The sequence below is a fragment of the Pteropus medius genome, unplaced genomic scaffold (genome assembly GCF_902729225.1).
Source record: "Pteropus medius unplaced genomic scaffold, Ma_sr-lr_union100, whole genome shotgun sequence".
NCBI classification, from domain to species: Eukaryota; Metazoa; Chordata; class Mammalia; order Chiroptera; family Pteropodidae; genus Pteropus; species Pteropus medius.
The window spans coordinates 26,760,342-26,781,887 of record NW_024354875.1 but is presented as its reverse complement, the minus strand read 5'-3'; the positions used below and the strand labels follow the sequence as shown (position 1 = coordinate 26,781,887).

Below are 21,546 nucleotides of genomic sequence, written 5' to 3'. Positions count from 1 at the left end.
AATATACATAATAATAATGATACTAGCAGCTAATATGTATAATGCATATTATTCACTTATACTATCACTATAAGGAAACTGAAGCATTGAGAAGTTAAGTAACTTGCTCAAGATCACTCACCATCATTAAGTGATACAGTCAGAGTTCAAATATGGGTCATTTTTAGAGTCTCTCAGCATAATCCAGAGATGTGACAGTCTGAAAATTTGCTTTTTTTTACTGAAGCTTTTGAGTAGGTATACACTCTCTAAGAAAATAAGGGTTAACATTAAATCTAACATCACATTAGCATTAAAATGATTTCCTAAATGTTATTTCATCTCAGAGCATACCTATGTCACAATTCATTAAGACAGAATAAAACTTTTATTTTGGGGCTGAAAAATTTTCTTATTTAAAATAAAGATATGATGGAAATTGAAATAGAGTCAAACATAATAGTTTATAAATCAAATTAAATGTAATTCATTCTAAACTTTGGGTATTAATATAGAATTTGATTATAATGCCTTAAGTGCATGTGAGATCACCTAATTATGTTAGATTCTTAGGAAGACTAAACAAGTATGATTTTCAATACCAGTAAAGAAGGAGACTCCTTCAAATAAGATAAGTTCCACAAGGTGGAATATTTATAATCAAATCTATGAAGTAACTATTTCAATTTTGAGGTAAAAATGTGAATAATTTTTTACAGTTTCAGGTGGTTTATTATATAGCCTTTTACAATTTCTCCCATCTATTTTACGTTTACTTTTCCTTTCTTACCTTCTTTTGGACTAATGAACTTTTAAAAAAATACTTGACTATTTTACTCTATTATATTGTGGTTTTACACTATTTTACTATTCCTTTTGGGTTTATCCTAGACTTTGTAACATGCATCCTTTACTCATTGAAGTGATACATACTATCACTGTTACTCAGACCAGTTAAATCTATTATTGGCCTCCATCCTCTGTGGCAATTTCATGTACTATAATTTTACATATATTTTAAACTTAATAGACATTAATATGTTCACTCAAAAATCATTTTGTATTACTGATATATTTACCTTTTCACTGCTTTTCTTGCATTCTCCAGTTTAAAAAAAGTCTGGAATAAATTTTCTATCATTTGAAGACGTTCCTTTAATATTTATTTTAATGCTGTTCTACTTATGACAAATTATCTCTGGTTTTCTTTGTCTGGAAATATATTTTAAGGGGTATTTTCACTAGGTGTAAAATTTGAAGTTGTCATTATTTTCTGTTAACATACATGTCTTTCCATTGTCTTCTGACTTCTGCCATATCTGTTAAGAAATCAGCTGTAAATCTGGTTTTTCAAAGATATTCCGCCCCCCGCCCCCCGCAGGCTACTTCTCAGATTTCCCCTTGTCTTTAGTTGGGTCTAGTTATTTTTATTTATTATTATTATTTTATTGATTGATTTTATATGTATAGTGCTTCATAATTCTTTGACTTGATGGCTGTCCTCAGTTTTGGAGTGTTTTTACCATAAGAAGAAAGTTCTTTAAATATTTTTTTCCTAATTCTTTCTCTTTGCCCTTATAGTCTTTGTTCCTTGCCTTATATGTACCTTATGCTCTTTTATCTTCCTCCCTTTTTTCCCTTCTTATATCAGTCTGAATTAGTTTACAGCAATACGTCAGTTCACTAATCTCATCAGCTATATCCAATCTGCCGTTAAGGCCAGATTTTGAGTTTTTAAATTCGCTTTTGTACTTTTCAGTTCTAGGATATCCATTTCATTCATTTTTACAGATTTGACATCTTTTTGAATTCTTCATTTTGTTATCTGTTTTCTTGAACAAACTAATTACAATTATTTTGAAGTTTACATCTGATAACTCTAATATCTAGATCTTTTTCTGTGGTCTATTCTATCCTCATTCCTCTCCCCTTCCCAACCCTGTTTATTCGTATGCCAGTTGACTTGTTTAAATCAAATGTTGGACATTGTGTATGAAAACTTGAAGAAGTTTTAGATGAAATCATCTTCCTGAGGATATTCATTTTATTCTCTGATTGGATGAATCAGCTCAGTCCATTCTTGAGAGTAGTTTAGATGACCAAAGATAACTGCTACAAGGAAGTAGTGGATGATATAGTTTAATGATAAAAGGTTTAAAGCTAAGCAAATTTAGTTAAGAGGAAGGGAGATCTGTCTAAAAATAACAATGAGGAACAAGAAGAACCTCTGCCCACCACTAGGTCCAGGGCCATGAGAAATGTGGGAGAGATTAGAGCCATGAGATGAGGGCCATATGGAAAACAGTGATCCTCTGTGATAATCAAAATTCAGTGATAATCAGTTAGAATGAAGGGGAATTTGAGAGAAGAGGTTGAATTTTATGGGATTCTGTTCATGACTAACTGAGACCCAGAGGCATAGTAAAAGGATTTCAGTAGCTAGGGAAATGTGGGTGATGAGGTCAGAGGAGGTGATGTATTGGTCCTAAGCAGAGATTCTGGGCCAGAGGGTGGATGACCTGGGAGTCGGGCTTGCAGTGGCTGTCATAAACAGGAAAAGGGGTATAAAAAGACTTGTCTAGAGGAACTCGGACAAATAATTATGGTACAACTGTAAGGAGGGAGAATCAGCACACAATGTTCTATGTTTTTCTCTTAGCTATTCCAGTGTAGAAGAGGAAGTGTGTGGTTATGGAGATCTGAAGCTTCCACTTCATTCCTAGCGTTATCTATAAGAGATGAAAATAGATTGATCTGAGAGATATTCAAGAAATAAAATTAGCAGGACTTGGCAATATAATGGATACGGGGTGTGAACAATTGGGGTGTATAAAAAATTACTCCCAAATTTGTGGTATATGCAACTGGATAGATGGTGGTGCCATTTATTGAGCTAAGAGGACCAGGTTTGGGTGGCAGGTGTTGACATCATGAGTTTAATTTGGACTTTTTGAGTTTGAGGTGCACTTGAGTCATCTAAATGAGAATATGAATTAGCCAATTAAATATATAAGTCTGTTGCTTCACAGAGATATCTGAGAAGGAGATTTAAGTGTGTGAGCATCTGCTTATAAGGTGGTAATTGAAGTCTTTGGTCTGAATAACTGACTAAAGGAGAGTCAACAAAGAAAGGCTAGCCAAGAATGTCAACATAATGCTGAAGAGCAAATAGAATGAATGATGAAGAAAAGTCCATTTTACTTAGCTTCAAGGAGATTATTAGTGAAAAAGTTGGACTAGACCTTTAGAGTAGAGATCTTAAATTATATTTGGAGAAGTTTGTTGGTAAAGAGAAAAAATAGATGTTTTAGCTGGGTAGGGGGGCACATTTTAGTATCTTTTGTTTTTAAATCCAGGGGTTTGGGTATATTTAAAAGCCAGTGAGAGGAATCTGGTTGAGAAAAGGTCAAATATGCAGGAGAAGAGATTATAAAGTAAGGCTAAGAAGCTGGGAAGGAAAGAGGGATGCATGAGTTTCCTATTTCCGTAACAACGAATTTAGTCACTTAAAACAATACACATTTTTGATCTTACAGTTTTAGTAATCTGAAATCAGTTTACTAGGCTAAAATCAAGGTTTCAGCAGGGCCTGAGTTTCCATTTCCTTGCATTTTCTTGCGTCTAGAGGCTGCTAGCATTCTTTGGCTCTTAGAACTGACCCAACTTCTCTTTTACCCTGCCCCCGCCCCCCCCCCCGCCGCTTCTGTTGATGAATTGACTTCTCTGACTCTGACCATCCTGCCTTCCTCTTATAGGACTCTTGTGAATAGATTGGGACTACCTCAATAATTCAAGATAATCTTCCCTTACCAAAATCCTTAGTTTAATCATATCTGTAAGTCCCTTTTACCATGTATGATAACATATTTATAGTTATAGTTTCTGGAGATTAAGACATGGACATTTTTGTGGGAACCATTATTCAGCTTGCCACAGGGGGCAAAGTGTAGTTGGAGGGATAGACTCTAGAAGAAAGAAGAGAATAGTTTCTGATTTACTTGGAAAGAAGAAAGGTAGAACACATGTTAACTACAGGTGGTTTGTTCATCAGGCAGTGGAAATACACATTTTGTGGCTGATGTTTCCTATTTCCGCTTTAAAATGGAGTATGTTTCATTTGCTTGAGGGGAGATTCAACTAGAGCATGCCTGCATTTAGCTAATAGTTAACAAGAGCCTGCTGGGAGCCTAGTGGGCTCAGGGATTCAAAGATATCAACACATGGTATTGATTTCTTTTCTGTAGATGGAGGTTTTGAGGATGTGCTAAATGACCATTTGACCAGAGGCATTTAGAAAAGATTCCTGGATACTAAGTTACATGAGACGACTTCATAAACAATTCAAATATTTGCTTATTGTTTAAGTAATATGGACTTCCTACATACAATATATTTTAAAGAATTAGATAAGGTATCACAGAGTGCATTACATGCCAATACCAGAGATAACTGCTCAGAAGTAAAGAACACAGTAAGTATTCTTAAGGAGCCATGGTCAATATTTGAGCAGTCAGAGCTCATGGCACTCTATTTTTATTAACCACTTGACCTTTAAATTGACTAGTCTTATAGTTTTTACATTGTAATTTTTATATGAATATGAGTGAATTATAAAAATTATATAAGTAAATACATTAAAATAACCACTTCATGATCATCTCTTTTCTCAATTTTGCTTTCTTCCCTAGAAATTGAGATTATTCAAAATTTGTTATAGATTCTTCTAGGTCTTTTCTATGGGTTTAGCTATACTAATCTATATATAAAAAGTATAGGTACTTTGTTTTTATACAACTGGACTCACATAAAATTACTGTTCTATAATTTAAAAAAATTCAACAGTATGTTTAGCAATCTTTTTTTATTAATTCATATCTTAGTTCTATCAATTGCTACCTAACGTTCTGTAGTCTGAATGCAATACATTTTCTTAATCTGTAACTACTTTCAATATATCGATTGTTTTCAATTTTTTTCTCTTGTAAACAGTGATGCAGTGAACATTTCTCCAGATGCCTTTCTAAATATTTATGTTAGTTAGTCTGTATTATACAGAACCAGGAAAAGAGTAGTTATGTTGAAGGGTGTAGCTTATCAAAAATTTTATAGATGCTGCCAAATGTCCTTCTGAAGTCTGTTCCCATTCATTTTACTTCCATCGGTATCTGAGAGTACCGCTGTCTTCCTAAGACTTGTGCCAGCATTTGACATTATCGGTCTTTTAAATTTTTGTCCAGAAATGAAAATGCCTAACTTTAATGTACATTTCTCTTATTAATAGTGGGATTGAATATCTTTTCCCATTTGTATATCCAGTGGTATAATATGTTAATGTATGTGTGAATTGTGTGTTGAATCTGTCCTTTGTTCATTTTTCTTTTGTAATGTATTTACTTTTTTCTGTTATTTTTTAGGAACTCTATGTATTCTGGATATTCATCCTTTCTTAAACATGTTGCACATATTTTCTCTCAATCTGCCTTGTATTTGAATTTTATGTATGGAGTCTTTTACTATAAACATTAAAAATATTTATGAGTTAAATTTGTTTAATTTTTTTTTAATGCCTTGTAGGTCTTACTGAAGAAGGCTTTTACCTCCAGAAAATTATTTGACCATTCTTTGGTTATTTCTTCCAACATGTGTATAAATTAGTTAATTTTTAGCAACTTCTCTTTCATTTTCTAATTTCGGAGTCCATTTTCGTGTGTCATGTTAGGTAATGCCAAAAACAAAATTCCATCAAGTAAATTTGAAGCTCTAATTGGCTTTATTAAGCAATCATGAATTGGACAGTATCCCATCTAGCATCTAGAAGGGTGCTTCGGTGAGTTGTATAAATTGGAAGATTTTTATAAAAAAAGCTTGCCAGAGAGTTATTAGCAAAAAAAAAAGAAAGGATTATTTTTAGAGTAGGTCATTATCTTTTGGTGGGGGAAGGGAAGAGCAAGGGTTTATCCTGTAGATTATCTCTTCTTTCTATTGGAGGGGGCAAGGGGCGGCATGGAGATGGATTACCTCATTGGTGTTAACCAGAAAATTCCAGATTGGTTAATTAATATTACTTTCCTGGTGAAGGTCGGAACTGCAGTTAAGCCAGGTATTAAGTCTGGGTTTGGTATTATGGGCTTTAGCACAAATGACATCATTTTGGGTCTGTGGTTTTCTTTTTAATGGTAAAGAATTTACATCTTTTATTTACTCCTACGGGTATAGTTAGCCGTTTTTGAGTGTCTCATCTTTTCTCTATTGATTTCAACTGTTGTATATACACGTGGATTTGTCAGTACCTTTTTAAAAATTGAATGACCACAGTTTTCTAGTATATTGGGTATATCAGCTATGGAAAACCCTCCTCACTGATCTCATTCGTCTAACTTTCTTGCTATAATTGCACATTTTCTTTACTCCGAAACAGTTTGGATAGCTTAGACATTATTCGTTCCTTAAAAGTTTTGTAAAATTTCTCTGTAAACAAATTACCTGGGACTGGACCACTTTTGGGGGGAGTAGCTCTTTGATAACTTTATTCTGTGATAATTGATGTCTCTGAATTTTCTGTTTTCTGCATTCAATTTGTGTAAATTATATTGTCCTAGATAATTATTCATTTCATCCAGATTTTATTTGCATAAAATTGGGGCAAATAGTTTTTTAATATTTTTTAATTGCTTCTTCGTTTCTTGGTTATTATTTCTTATTTTGTATATTGGGATTTTTTTTCTTCCCCCTGCCCCCCCCAATTTATTTCACTAGCTCTTTATCTATTTAATGATATTTTCAAATTTTTGGATGTTAATGAATTTATATTCATTCTTGTTAGTAAATATGTGCTTAAGTCTATGAATTACAGTATAATGAGATTTTTATCTGTGACCTAAAATTTGATGTTTTTTTTTAAAACCACTCTCTTAAAGAGAAATTATATTCCCTGACATAACCTTAGAGTTCAATAAGTAACAGTTAAATTAATTTTATTAATGATACCAGCCTATTTATATTTTTAATATTTAATATTTATATTTACTTTTTAATCCACTATGCTTCATGATTTGAAACTTAGTAATAATAAGATTCTATCGGATTCTCCCCTTTGCTCCTATAAGGTATGTTTTACAAATGTGTACTATAAGTTACCTAGATATTCATAATCAATATATTTGTTATTGTGAATCATACCATTTAGCATTGCAAAGTTTTCTTTATTGCTTGTTTAAAACTTTTCTGTCCTGAGTTCAGTCTTGCAAGATATTTTCTTCTGTTTTCCTTCCCTTCCTCTTTTCATTCTCTGTGCATTGCTTTTTCTTCTTTCTTTCCTTTCTCACCCCACCGTATTCCTTTGTTCTTCTAAGTTTTGAATCATTTGGTTATAAGGGTCTCTTATCCACAGAATACAGTGGAATTTGTTTTATGATTGAAATGGAAGGTTTTTTTTTTCTTTTCAATAGGTGAGTTTAGCTCTCTGACATTTATTTAGATAACATAAAAGTTTAGTATTAATACTTCATATTATTTTACAGTGTGTTTTTTAAATTTATGGCTTTTGAAAAAAATCAGAATGTGTTCTGCTTTCTTAGCTTTGTGTTCTTTTACTTTGAAAGGTTTATATTTCTGTTGTCATTGTGACTATAAGTGTATGAAAACCCTTAATCCTATTGTTACTTTAAACATTATCTATTAATCCCCTCAGGAGGAATAATATTTTTTTTTCCAGTCTGCTACCAGCTAATTTTAGCATTATAGAATAATTTACTTACATTCTCCTATGATTTGTAGTTTTAAATATCTTTTGATCTCATAACATTCTGTGTTCTTCCTCTTTCCTCTTTCCTCTTTTCTTTTTGTTTGTTTTATAATTTCTGCATTGTTAAGGCTTATATTACTTATAATTTATTATAACAACATATTCACATAGGGATTTAGTTTCATAATTAATTTTGGTGTTTATTCTAGTTTTTTACTCTGATTTTTCCAACCATCTCTTGGATGACTACAGTTTAATCTTTTAATAAATTCCTGAAGAAGATCCCATGAGAACAAGATTTTGTGTGTTTGCATATGTTCAAAACTTTTGAACATTGACTGTTGCCTTTATAATTAATGAGTTTGGCTAGATTTAAGAATCTCATATGTATTTTCTTTCCCCAAGGATTTCATGGGCATTAGTCCATCCAGTAGAGTAGCTAGAAGTTAGTAGGGTCTATTGAAACGTGTAGTAGAATGCTGTTGTAGAGAAATACTGTAACAGGGTCTATTGAAACCTGTAGTAGAGTGCTGTTGTAGAGAAATCCCTCCACTTATAAGCTACTAGAGCTTTTTGGCCTTGATGTCCAAAGGATTTTTTATATTTGAAGTTCAGTAACTTTACTAGGTGTCTTACTCTTGACTGTTAAAAATGAGCTTCTATGGGGAACCGGTGCTCTTTCAAATAAAATAGTATTTAAAAAGGTTTTTATTTTATCTTTATATGTTTATACTTTTGTATTATTTGGTTTTCTTCTGTGGTTATTCCAGTTACGTGAATATAGACCTCCTTGTCTTTAGATCTCTGTGTCTAATACTTAAAGTTTTACTTCTTGTATCTGTTATCTGTTTACCTTAACTCTGATTTCACTATACATTTCAGTACATAATAATTAAATCTCTTGAGCTCTACCAGCTGATATTTCATCTCTTCTTATTGTGATGTTTCTTCTTTATGCTTTTAATTTTCTCCTTTGTGTGTAAACAGATATGATTTTGCTTCATTAATTTTTATTCTTGGTTTAATGTATGATCTTAAATTTTATCAGATCTTTGGTAGTACTTATCTTGCAGGTAGTCCTGATCTGCCATTCAATTTAGTTGTACCTTTTCTCTTTTCATTCATAGTATGTGTGCACAGATTCAATAATGGTTTTACTATTCTTTATTATTTATCTTTAAAAGAGGCGGGTTTTTCTTGGAACATATTTATGGGAGGTTTGTTAAGAAAACAGCCATGGTCCACATACTAAGTTAAAAAGAATTTTCCTCTTTTTGTGTGTTTGAAGCTAGCTAGATATAGATAGATATAGATATACATTATATATCTCTATATAGATATCTATATATCTCTAATTCTTCTAAGCGGATGGAAATAGGAAGGTGTGAAATTTTTCTTAATATAATGACTTCCCACTTCTATAGAGGTATGGCATTCCCTGCAAAACAGATTTCTGACCTTCTCTGGTTTCTGTTATTTTTTGTGACAACTTTTATGAGGGATATTGATGAGAAATTAGATAATACTCTGATAACAGACTGATTCTCATACCTTGCATGTAAACATTAATTCTTCTCTAAGAAAGTGTTGAGAATTTTATTTTTTCTCTTCAAAAAAATTTCACATTTTTTCTTTGAAAAATGTTAACATTTCTTACTATTTTTTTATTCAAATTACTTAATCATCTGTGAGCCCATTTGCTTTAAAAGGCTTGTAGCTTTCATCATCTCAGGGAACTTTTACCTCTTCTTTCTTCTTCCACTTTTATTTTTTATTCTTTCTGTAATTCTATATATGTTGATCTTTCTGGATTGTTCGTCTGTGTTTCTTTTTCTCTTTTCATTTCTTTGACTTTTTCCTTTACATTATATGAGACAGTCTCTCAACATTATCTCCTATACTACTTATTAGTTTTGACTTTGTTCATTATAATAATAAGATCTTATATTGTCATATTTCCATACTCTTTATAACATACAAGAATGGTGTGGTTCTTTACTACTTTTGCTCAGCAGAGCATTCTGTTTTATCAGTGCTATAGCTCCTTGATTCTTGACACCATCTGAGGCATCTTGTTAGATAGACTTTTAAAAAACTCTAATTTTTTTCCCCCCTGAATTATCTCTTACATTTTTGGAAGAAGTTCATATTTACATCGTTTTCCATGTTTGTTTTCTTCAAATGTTTAACAGTCCTTGGTTGTCTGTTATTAATGTGGAATTACTTATTTAGAAATATTTTTTGTTTTGGTTGTTTTTTTTGGTCTTTTGGAAGGTCTATGTTGCATTCTTATCAATTTAATCCCAATGACTTTCTAGATTCCAGAAATTCTTTTAATTAATGGTCTACAGAAGGTATCTTTCTTATATTCCCATATGGTAATAAAAAAAAAAGGTACTTATTTCTTAGCAAGAAAATATTTTTTCTTTTCCTTCTCTTTCTTCTTCTTCATGTCATTTTAAGGTTTTGGGGATATGAAGAAAGGTTAGGCATTTGTTTTCTGTCTGTTCTCTTGATCTAATCTCTAAAATTTTAATGACTATTTTTCTTAAGAAAACCTTAAAGTATATGAGATCTGAAGAGTTTAGACGAGCTGTTTACCTTTTTATAGCCTATACTTTTGTTAATTATAACTTATGTTATACTCTCATATACAGGAAAAAATTAATGACTTTTGTGTGAATTTTGATCTTATTGTTTCTACCTCTTTGTCATCTCTAGAACCTTGACTTTCTTCTAACCTGGAAATCTGAGTTTCTCTCTCAGGCTCATATAGATTATTCTGTTTTCCTTGCTTCCAGTTACCATTCTGAGAAATAACACAGTTTGTTTTCAAAACAGGTCAAATTCACATTTTATCAAGTATTGCTACCCTCAAGGACAAGAGTCAGATGCCTCAGCATGACATAGAATGAATATTTTTGACTGGTCCTTCCCTCCTGTTTTTCCATACTCATCTTTGTATACGTTTTCTTAACCTGGAATTACATTCATTCCCAAATCCTTTGTTGGTTACAAAACTTAACACATTGCTGTAATTATTTTTTAACTGTCCATCTGCCATAGAAAACTGTGTCAGGTGTAGAATAACAGGCACTTTTTAATATTTAAATGAACTATGGATTGCTAATGTTTCATTACTATGGCTTATAAGTCAATTCAGGAATTTCTTTGAAAGAAGAAATTTCCAGTTATAGTTTAAATCAATGAGAAATTCTAGAAATTCCTGTTAGAAGGAAAAGGCTGTCACAGTGGAGGGGTAAAAATAGGATAGAGGTAGATCAGATCAAGCTCATCAAGTAAGAAGACTGACGCCGTGTCATATGCCTAGGGTAGTGAAAGGTCTTAGTAGAGTAAGATAAGCAGATAGAACTAGAGGTACAGAGTTTATGTCTAAAGATTTAGACTGTTAATTGCTATAGCAAAATATTTTAAGATTTTTTTGAAACTGGTGTTCTTTAGGACAGCAGTTAAATTTAGTGTTCACACTATTGACCACTAACAGAACTATGTCAGATAGCAAAAGAATATTCAAATGTTCCCGTGAAGAAGACCATGTACTTTTGTTCAGAATAAATCGTAAGGCTAGCATTTGTTAAGATGAGAAAAGAGGCTTGTCCGCCATGTGACAAGAGTGACTACTTTTTCCACATTGATTGTGAGTGAACATGACTGTGTATAAAGAACACTCTGCTAGCTATTATATATTATATTTTTGTTAGGCAAAAAACTGGGGCCTAAGAAAGGGTTTATTAGTTATCAAAGTGATGCATTAGTAAGTACAGAGCAAGGCATGAGAAATGGAAAAGTTTAAGTCCTAAAAAAGCACAAAACAAGGAATGACGTAATTTAGATGGGGAATGACTTCTTGGAAGGGTAAATTTTGATCTGAGGAGATAATGGACCCGGATAGGCAATGAGCTACCCCAGATGAGTAGCACAATAGCACAGTACACAGGGGGAAGTGAAGGGACAGAGCGAGAGTGTGGCTTGTCTTGGGATTTAGTGAGAGAACATTATAAATAAAAAGGTGAGGAATACGGAATGTGCTTTGGGGAGCTTCAAGAACCTTTTGCTGATCTTGAGCGGGAAAATAGGTTTACAAGGCAGGCTTGGAACCTAGAGATCGACTGTGCCAAGGTTGGTTAGCATTATTCTTCTGCCTGGATCCCACCTTGTACACTACTTTGACTAATTGCTTTCATGTTGCCATATGTCAGCGCCTTGGTAAACAGGAATCAGGAGTTGATCAACTCTGAATTTCCCATAGCAAATAATATAGTATTTTACACATAGTAAGGTCCTCAGTACATATTTATTAAGTGAATTAGTAAAACAAGTACTTAAGTATATCAGAAACAAGGGCTGTTGAAAATGGCATATTATGCTAATTTTGTATCAAATTATATAGTACAGTATGGGAGAGAATATTGTAGAGTGGAATAGTGGAATGTCTTAGAGATGGCCAGATGAGGTTTTCACCTTGGCTTATTGGCTTACATACTTTGTAAACTTGGGAATGTTCTTTTGCAATAAGTAATTCTATCTAAGACCATTTCTTTTTTCTGTTTGTTTTTGAATTTTTATAAAAATTTATTTGAACCAAACAAAGGATAAGAGTTAATTTCCTCAGCTGCTGCAAAATGGGGATAAAAGTTATGGCCAACAATTTTGGACCAAAGACATGATGTATTGAATTAGCAGTAAGTTGTCTGTCGTGTTTTTTAAGACTTTATAGGGCAGGCATGTTGTGTAATAAACACAGACATAAATATGGGCATTGTTTTGATTCGAAGGATTTATTTTAGTGTTTGAAAAGCTCATTAGTATGATGTAAAACAGCATCTTTGATTTCCACTCACCTAGACTCAAACCTTGAGTCAGCATTGAGAACCTCACTCTGTATCCATATCAGTTATCGAGTTCTGCATATGCTTTTCCCCTTATCACGTTTCAAAACAAATGCCATTTCCTCCTTGATGCCTGCCTTGATCTATGATCTCACCTCTGATACGTTGTCTCTTCTATCTTGGTACACCCCTGGTACTTAGCATTTAATCACAATTAGACTCACTTAGCCCACTCCTGAGTGTGATTTGTTTAACTTAAAAAAAAAAATCTCTATTTCACTATGAGACAGTGACCATACCTTATTCGTCAGCATCTTCTTACCACCTAACACAGTGCCTGGCACATTGTAGGTACTTAGCTTCATTATTTAGTGAGAAGAATTGCTTTGATTATGGTGGAACCAGAGACCAGAGATAATACTGCTTTGTAATATTCAAAAACTAAATTGAGAAAAGAAGAAAGAAAAAGTCAAATATTATAGATAATAATTGAAATTATGTAGTTACTGTGGGCTTTGTTATTCTTGGCCTGGCAAAAAGTGACTCAAAGTTAAATCAGAATCTTTTACTTCACAAATGCTAACTTCCCTCCCAGTATTAGTAGATTTTTGTTGGTAGTTATAGTTTTAAAAGACTAGGATAAATCTAACTGGCTAAGGATCTAACTGGCTAAGGATCTGTCAAGTGACTTTTTATATTAAGTGACTTTTCTTCCCCAAAGGCTACCATTGTGAAGGATTGCAGGTTTTGAAATTCCAAGTAAGGAACCCTAGAGTTTGTATAGAGCATGAGAGTGTTCCTATTTTTCTTTTGAGGAATATGATATCACCATGCATATAAAACACACCCAAAAGTAAAGCAGTAAAGTGAACTCTGCCTAATAGCAATCCAGATGATGAAGTGGAAAGTTTTTGTCTGAGTTGCTGAGGATCTTCCATTTTGTCTTGTGACTACAACAGCCGTGCCTAATCTAGAAATTACACGGCGTTCCCCTCATGCTGAAGGTGGTGGATCCCTCTGTGTGTCATGGTTGAAGAGCACTGAGTAGGTGCTAATTAAAATGTCAGTTCTGGAGAGCTATTCTAATTATCAAAACTCAGATTAGCTTTACTGTTGCAATACCTTTTAATCATTTTTTAGTCTCTTTTACTCTTTATTTAGACTTTTTTTGAAAGTTTTCTTGTTAGCAAGCAATGTTTAGTTGTGACCCTCCTCTAACTCCCTAAATCATAGAATACAATTTTTAGTTATTGTAAGAAAAAAAGCTCAGTGGTCATGAAAATTTTGAGATTGCTTTGAGTGGTGATTTTTGTTTAAATACTTTTAATTGAATGAAATGTGCTAAATCACACGGATCTGTGCTTTTTAAAAACATAAGCATTTGAGATTCATATATTATAGTTTAATGCCTCTTTTATATTTAATACTATTATTTAGGTTGATTGTTCAGGTAATATTTAACCAGAATATTTAAGTGTGTAACTTCAAGGATAGCTGAAAGGTCTATAATACAAAACTTTTAGCTATTTAAGAGATGAAATGCGTATATGTATATTAGAAACCTTTTATTATAACATGTAAATTAACACTTTTGGACCAGCTCTAACTTTAGGATTTTTTTGTGCCTCATATAATACATTCCAATCGACTCATTTATTAATTTCGTGAGTAGCATAAGTAAATTTAGTTCATCTGCCTATTTATATACTTTAAATAAACCAATATAAAGAGTTTCTTCTCTGCCATATGTTGAAATGTTTTAGTAAAATAAAGACAAAACTGCCTCGTCAACAAAAATGGCATTGAATTGCACTGTTTTGGAAAAAAAAGTTAAGTGAACTAGATGCCTGTTAATCTGGTTCTTTAAATATCATAAACAAAAGTATCAGAATGTGTTTCCAAGGACAAAGGCAGAGTTTTCTGGGCTTTGATTGGTTGCTGCCTTGTACTGTCCCACAGCCATCCTTAATTGGCTTTGGGTAGATTGGAATCACATAAGCAGGGTGACATTTATTGCTTTCCTAGTCGTTTCTTTGCACTGAGCCCTGAGATTCCTAAGGAGTAACTGTAAGAGATTTCTTTCATTTCATCCATGGTCTGTGAGAGGGGATCGTTCTAAGAGCAGGCATGAGTTTAAGTGCGAGAAGAGTCACTCTGCCTACAATAACGCCCATAGTGCTACAGAAGAGGGTATGTGGCTGCTTTTGCCTTTTTTCTTTTCTTTTTCTCGCCTCCCCCCAACCCCCCATTATTGTGTGTTTATTAATATGTTGGAAATTTTAGTTACATATCCTGGGAGAGGCTGTAATTCATTGAGGCTCCAGGTAATTAGAGGGTATATTATTGGAATTAGACTAGGGGAAAAAACATGCTGCACTAGAACATCTCTGTACAGAGTAAAAAAGCTCCATGTAAAAGCAGTTTGGTCTCGATCTCAGGACATTGTGATTTAGAGACTGTATTGAAGCTTTTCTTTTTTTTTCTTCTTCTACTGTAACTTCAGGCCTCTTTGCTTTTAGTTCAGTAGGAAATCTGCTAACTATTACGTTTTCTATTTGTTTACTGAGGAACGATTTCTTTGTTTCACTATAATATATAATACGTCCATCTTCATTATTGGAGTATGTAATTGTTTTACTGTTTAAACATATGGCACCAGTTTATTATTGTCTGGTTTTTACCCGTTTCTATTGAGTTTCTTCCTATTTACTTAAGAAAAATTTTCCATTAAATTTCTCTGTGAAAAGGGTTTCCTGTTATTAATGCAACTAATCCTATGTATGAAAATATTTTATCTATTATTTTTTTGTAAAGATTATTTTCATGTCTTCCTTGTAGCAGTGTATTTTATAAGGTAATAAACACACCATGTAATGTAGCATTTCTGTAAAACTGAATATTCTAAACTTCCTGTAAATACACTAAATAAGAACCTAACATTGAACTCTTTCAAGAATCAAATCCGTTGCACAGAAAAAGAAAGGACCCAAACATATTTTTGGCAGTATTCTTTCTGAACGGTTTTGGTGACACTAGAAACTTGTAATTTTTTTTTTTCATACCCAGCTTTTAATAGTTAACTGTTAGTTAACTATTAGTGTATTCCATTAAGTCAGAGGTCATGGTTTAATTTATTCAAAAATGACAACTCTAACAATTAAGGTGGTTTTTTAAAAAAGAAGTGTCTGTTCTTTATTGTTTTTAACTTTTAGGTTTTCAACTTTTTTTTTTTTTATCAGATCCACCATTTATTCACCAGGGACATTTTACTTGGCATGAAATAGTATATGGTAATTTTGCCAACATTTGTTCTTTATCTTTCTTGATGCCTATCTCTCATTTTAAGCAAATTTAATGAAAAATCTTTTGCTCTGAGCTTGAATCTTTATTTTGATTTAGACTTGGCAGTGCATTAAGAATGACCATATAGGTTTCCTGACTCTTTAGGAATATGAAAAGTATTTTAACTTATATCAAATGTATCTTCTTATGTTTGAGTTCTTCATCAAGTTAATATTACAGTTTAGATGGACCAAGAAACATTCATTATGTCGTTGTTTTAAACAACATGTTGCTGTGGTGGAAAGCATACCACTTGGACTCTACATTTACTAGCTGTGTGACCTTGGTTTGGGCAAGTCACTTAAACTCTGAGTCATTATTTTCTCACCTGTAAGATAACAGCTGAGAAATTTTCATTAAATGTTCTCTTCAGTCTTATTTGCATCTGTAATTCTGTGAATAAAATAACATAGTTTGTATTTTCATGGTTATAGTGATGTATTTAAACCATCTCTTATTTTCTTAGTATAAAACATTAGAAAAAGATGTGATCATTTTCAAGGACTTTGAGCAGTTAGTCCAGGGGAAGTCAGTGTGAGTAAAACTTGGCTAGAAAATAGCTTTCAGCACCGACTAGTAAGTGGCAAACTAAGATTACCCTGAAAAGCTGTGATTACAATTTATGTTAATTCTGAGCTGCCACTGGACACATCATTGTGATTGCTCTTAGTCTTTTTATAATAAACTCTTGCCAGGTTTCTATTATAATAATTACATAAGTCCAAATTCCCTAAGCCCAAATCTGTGTTATTCCTTAACATTGAGTACATGTATTAAATGTTCATATAATTTAGCACATTATGACTTGCAGAAATTACTTTGGCTATTTCTTTGACCTGACATCTTAACTCCAAAGGACCTATTGCTATAAGATTGTTATGAAATTTTAGTATCTCTTATTTTAGGAATTGGCTATTTTTATGACTAAAAAGGATGCATCTACTCTGGTTAGACCATGACATTTTTTTTTTTTTCCAAAATAGGAAGTTATTCCACATTTGTAATTAACATCATTTTCTATATGTACCATAATATGATGGTCTTTCACATTAGTTACAAACATTTCTCAGAGTATTTTGGAGCAGCTTCTCATTTTCCCAAGAAAGCAGGTACTTTTCCCACAGGTTTGGCATAATGTTTGCATCTCCTGAATGAGTAGCTCTTACAAAATAATTTGCCAACTGGAATCCTAATCATTTGAAATGCTAAGGGCATTTCTGACAATGCTTAGTAGCATTAGGGAGTAAATTTCTAATTAGCTAGTGTATCTGATCTAAATGTCCATAAGAGTCTCCTGACAGTGGTTAGGAACTTGAATTTGAACTAGGGCCCTTAACAAGGTATGGATCTTTTTTGTAGTAGATCAAATAACACTTTGATCTATGAGAAACAGAATATTTTGGTAGACTTCCCTATTGAGCAAATCAGAAAGAAATTTTTGGCTTCCTCTAATTTTATTTAGAACTGATTTCCTTGATTTTAGTGAATTAAGGTTCTAGTAAAGAAGGTTTTATCATATCCCTCAGAAATTTTCACAGCTTCACAAAAGGTTCTGAGTGAATCCTTTACCTTACAGCATTTTTTTAAGATAACTATTAGGTTATGCCTTTTTTTTCGTGTGTGTGTGTGTGTGTGTGTGTGTGTGTGTTTCCAGATGAGAAAACTGAGTCTCTTGCGGGTTGAGTAACTTACGCAAGGTCACCCAGAAGGTCAATGGCAAAGCTAGAAATAGAATCTAGGTCTTGTGACTTCCAGTGTGTTTCTCCTGGATACCTGTTACCTCCTGAAATTAATATGTTAATGAAATTTCCTTATGATGTGTATAATTGCCATTCAACTTCTAGTCTAGAATTACCTTAGGCAAATCCGTTCATCTTTCTTTGTACCTCTACCAAGTCCCACAGGCTCCAGTATTGAAAACAATTGTTAAGCAACAAAACGAGTGATTGTGTGTGTATATGTATGTGTGAGTGAGAGAGAGAGAGAGACAGAGACAGAGACAGAGACAGAGACAGAGACAGAGACAGAGACAATTTATTCTCAGAAGTCTAGATGGTACATTACATCAAGAAAACATTTTAAGGCCCCAGAGAGTTAACAAAAGACTCAGGCATTGTAAAGTATAAACTAAGTACAATACAAAATTGACATTTTTTTTTTTAATTGAAAGGCTGCAAGGTCAGATGTTTGTGTGGGTAGGAATGTTTCATGCCTCTATCAGATTAACACTGTTTCACAAATTATGCTTACAAGCATTTCTACATTCTTTATTCATACCTCAGTTGCAGAGATGTTGATCAACACACAAGACCCTGAAGTGTCTTCTGAAATCTCAGAGAAGCAAGGAATAATTTTTGGAATATATTTTTCTTAAGATTCGTGTCTTTTTGAAAATCTGAAATTCACAAGTATATTATGGAGCAATGCCATTTATCAGAAGATCAAATTCCACATCTATAAAATAAAAGTTTGTTATATTTCCTTCATACAATTACAACCATTGCTATGGTTCTTTAAAAATGATTTTATAAAGAATGAATCAGATCATCATATCAGTATTTTGTCCTGAAACTTAAATATGTACAAAATCAGTCCAAATGTTTGTAACATTCATTATGCTTCAGGACCTGGATGTACCGCAATTTCCCCAGCTTCGTAGGCAGCCTCCACTCCGGCACGTTGTTTTTCTCCTTGCGCTCCAGTGTTTGCTGTTTGTCTCTCTGTGCTTTTGCTCCCAGTCTTTCACTCTGTGGTCCATAGACAACTCTAGGCTCCTGTTTGCTTTTCCACAGGTTGTTTTCTGTGTCCCAGCTCAGGCTGTGGTACCATCTTGAAGTCTTCTAAGACTCTTTCTCATCTCTTAATGGTATCTTGATTCAGTATCAGTGGATGTGCCTTTGTTAGTTATTACTCAATTTAGTAATTACTGTCATGACATCAATTTTATTATTACCTTTTATGATATTTAAGTCTTATTAGGTCTCCATAGGTGTGTATCTTAGGGTTTCTGGCTTTTCGAATTTGACTTTTAGTCTTCTCTGTGTATCTTGGGGTTCTTTTTGTATATTTTATATTATTTGGTTTTTAAAATTTGTCTCTGTCTTACAACTAGGTTTTAAATATTTAAGAGAAAGGCTCTTTAAACAAAGTACTTTGTTAGTTACAGACTGAATTTAATTTCATGTAATCATAAAACTCAAAAGACAGTATGTTAAACAGGGAAGAGATTTATTTTTCTTTTACTTCACTGGAAGAATCAGTCCAAAGCTAATGTAGCAGCCCCAGAATGTCCTGAGGCAACTAAGTTCCCGCTTGCCTGCCTTCCATTATATCTTCCTAAATGTCGTTGGTTCTCTTTTCCTTTTATGGAAAGATAAATGCAAATCGGTTCACATTCCTACAAAATGGGAAGGACTAGGGTATGCTGGCCAGTTCCGTCTGATGTTAATGTGCCACCTTGAAATAACCACGAACTTGATCAGGATTGTGTCACGTGGTCAACCCTGGACACAAGAGAATCCAGGAAATGTAGGCCTTGAGCTCGATGCAGTGCCCTTCTCATCAGAATCAGGATCTATTAGGAAGGGAGAAGGGTGGCACCTGGTGGGCAACTAGCCACTCCCACTGCGAGTGCCTTGGACATATTAGGCAATGGGTATATATTTGTACCTTGGATTTTTATTACTATCATGTCAGATATGAAACATGGTTATGTTTTTTGAACAAATATATTCTGTTACTTGTATGACGATATTAAAAGGTGTTTTAAGTAGGGAAAGATCAGGTTTCCTGAGTAGGGAAGGGTAATAGAGATACACAGATGATGCCCTGAGTTCAGATGGCTGGCTGGCTTCGAAAGTGGTCATAATGTGATAGTGAGTATTGTTATTGCTGTTTACAGAGCTCTCATTCTTGTCAAACCTTGATCTTTCTCTGCCCTTTTTATTTCTATACAGGATAACTTACTGGCATAACTACCCAGGAAGGGTGCCACACAGATGAATGGTTTTTGTGTTTTCACAGAATGTTTCCTTTCCTGAGAAGTAGTTTTTAGGAAGTGTGATGTAATAGAGATTTTGTTTTGGATCCTGGAAGTCCTGAGTTCGAGCTCAGCTCTGTCCCTGACCAGTGGTGTGACTTTGGGTGCCTTCTTTTAAACCTTTCTGAGAATCAGTTTTTCTATCTTGGGGATAACAATGCTTCCTTACAGAACAGTTGTGAGGCTTAAATAGGATGGATATTTTGAAATACTTGGCACATGGTTGAAACACAACATCTGTCAATTCCTTTTTTCCTCCTCATCTGTAAAATGGCACATTTTACTAGTTACATAAACTGTTTAAAATCTCCCTGCTACTATGAATTTAAATTTTTGTGCTCTGTCCTATTAAGGTGGTTATCCAAAAATTTCCATGTAGCAAATGAATCAAACAAAAAGTAGTTGTCCTTGACATAATGCAGTCAGGGAGAGAAAGATAATATGCCTTTCAAATCCTTGTTCCCTTTCTGTAACTTTAGGTGGATCTTAATTTGAATTTTAAAAAATCCAACTATTGTATGCTGATAAGTGGTGGTTAGATGATAATAGGCAGTTAAGATTATTTCTCCTTTCACTAGCATAGGGAGTATCTAGCAGGGACTCCTGGGTCATATATTTGAAAGGTGTAAAATTGTGCCTAGTGTTTAGACATAGTTTCAGTAGACAAAGATGACGTTACTGGAACATTAGCTGTATGGCATCAAGGGCGTTGTCACTTTTGATCACCACTGGACTCAAGTGCCCAGCACAGGGAAGGCACAGAGTTGGTATATAATTATTATTAGTTCAATAAAAACAATTAAAAAAATAAGCTCCATCTTGCTGGTCTGGACAATTTGATGTACTCACTGCCCTCCACACACACCAGTAAAAATAAAAACAGCTATAAGGTGTTCAGCACTGATTACAAATTTTCATTAATCCTCATAAGAACCCTGCAAGGTTGGTGGATAAGCCCAGTTTGGGGTATGGAAAGTGAGGCGCGGAGAAGTTAAATATCTTACCCCAAACTCACCGCCAGTAAACGACGGAGGCAGGACCGAACTCGCGGCCTGCTCCGCCAGCTCGGGAGGCTGCCTCTCACAGTGGCTTGGGCACACGTGGGCTGCAGAGCTCGTCACCCAGCGCAGCTGCACTGCTCTCCTCTCACTTGTAGTCTACTCGTTGGACAAATCTTGCCTTTCTGCCAACCTGCATTTCATCTCTTTAGTTATTTTTTTCTTGTGTGTTCAATTTTGCCTCAAAGACATAGTGACTACACTGTATGTACTAGTTCCTTAGAGCTCAGTGGGACTGTAGGAGTCTCTTCAGTCTTACTCATAAATGCGTTTTTTTTTTTGCTTTCAAAGGTTTATCATAATAATCTCCAATATTAATTACTATAAGTTTGCCAACACTTGGCCTATTTTACAGTATGAGGAAGCCAAGGCTCATAACCGATAATCTGGTGGTCTGGGATCTGTTTGCAGAGCGACTCTGGTGCCCACACTTGCCATGAGCACCTGGACCGAAACTCCATGAGAACAGGGGCTGTGCCCCATATTATTTTGTAAACTACAGTGCCTGGTTCACGTCTGGCAGTGAAGACAGAT

The 21,546-nt window shown here is 33.9% G+C and overlaps 1 protein-coding gene across 3 annotated transcripts in view; it reads left to right on the top strand.

Annotated features, from left to right (window-relative positions):
- Positions 1 to 21,546, top strand: part of GRB14 (growth factor receptor bound protein 14) — a 112,321-nt gene that overhangs the window by 37,186 nt on the left and 53,589 nt on the right. Inside the window, exon 1 of one of the 3 annotated variants that reach the window (XM_039855293.1) lies at positions 14,463 to 14,763. The exons of the other annotated variants lie outside the window; for them this stretch is intronic. Within the exon in view, the coding sequence (XP_039711227.1) occupies positions 14,701 to 14,763 (63 nt within the window). The 5' untranslated portion in view covers positions 14,463 to 14,700. Of the gene's footprint in view, positions 1 to 14,462; positions 14,764 to 21,546 lie in introns of those variants that run through there. 3 annotated transcript variants of the gene reach the window in all.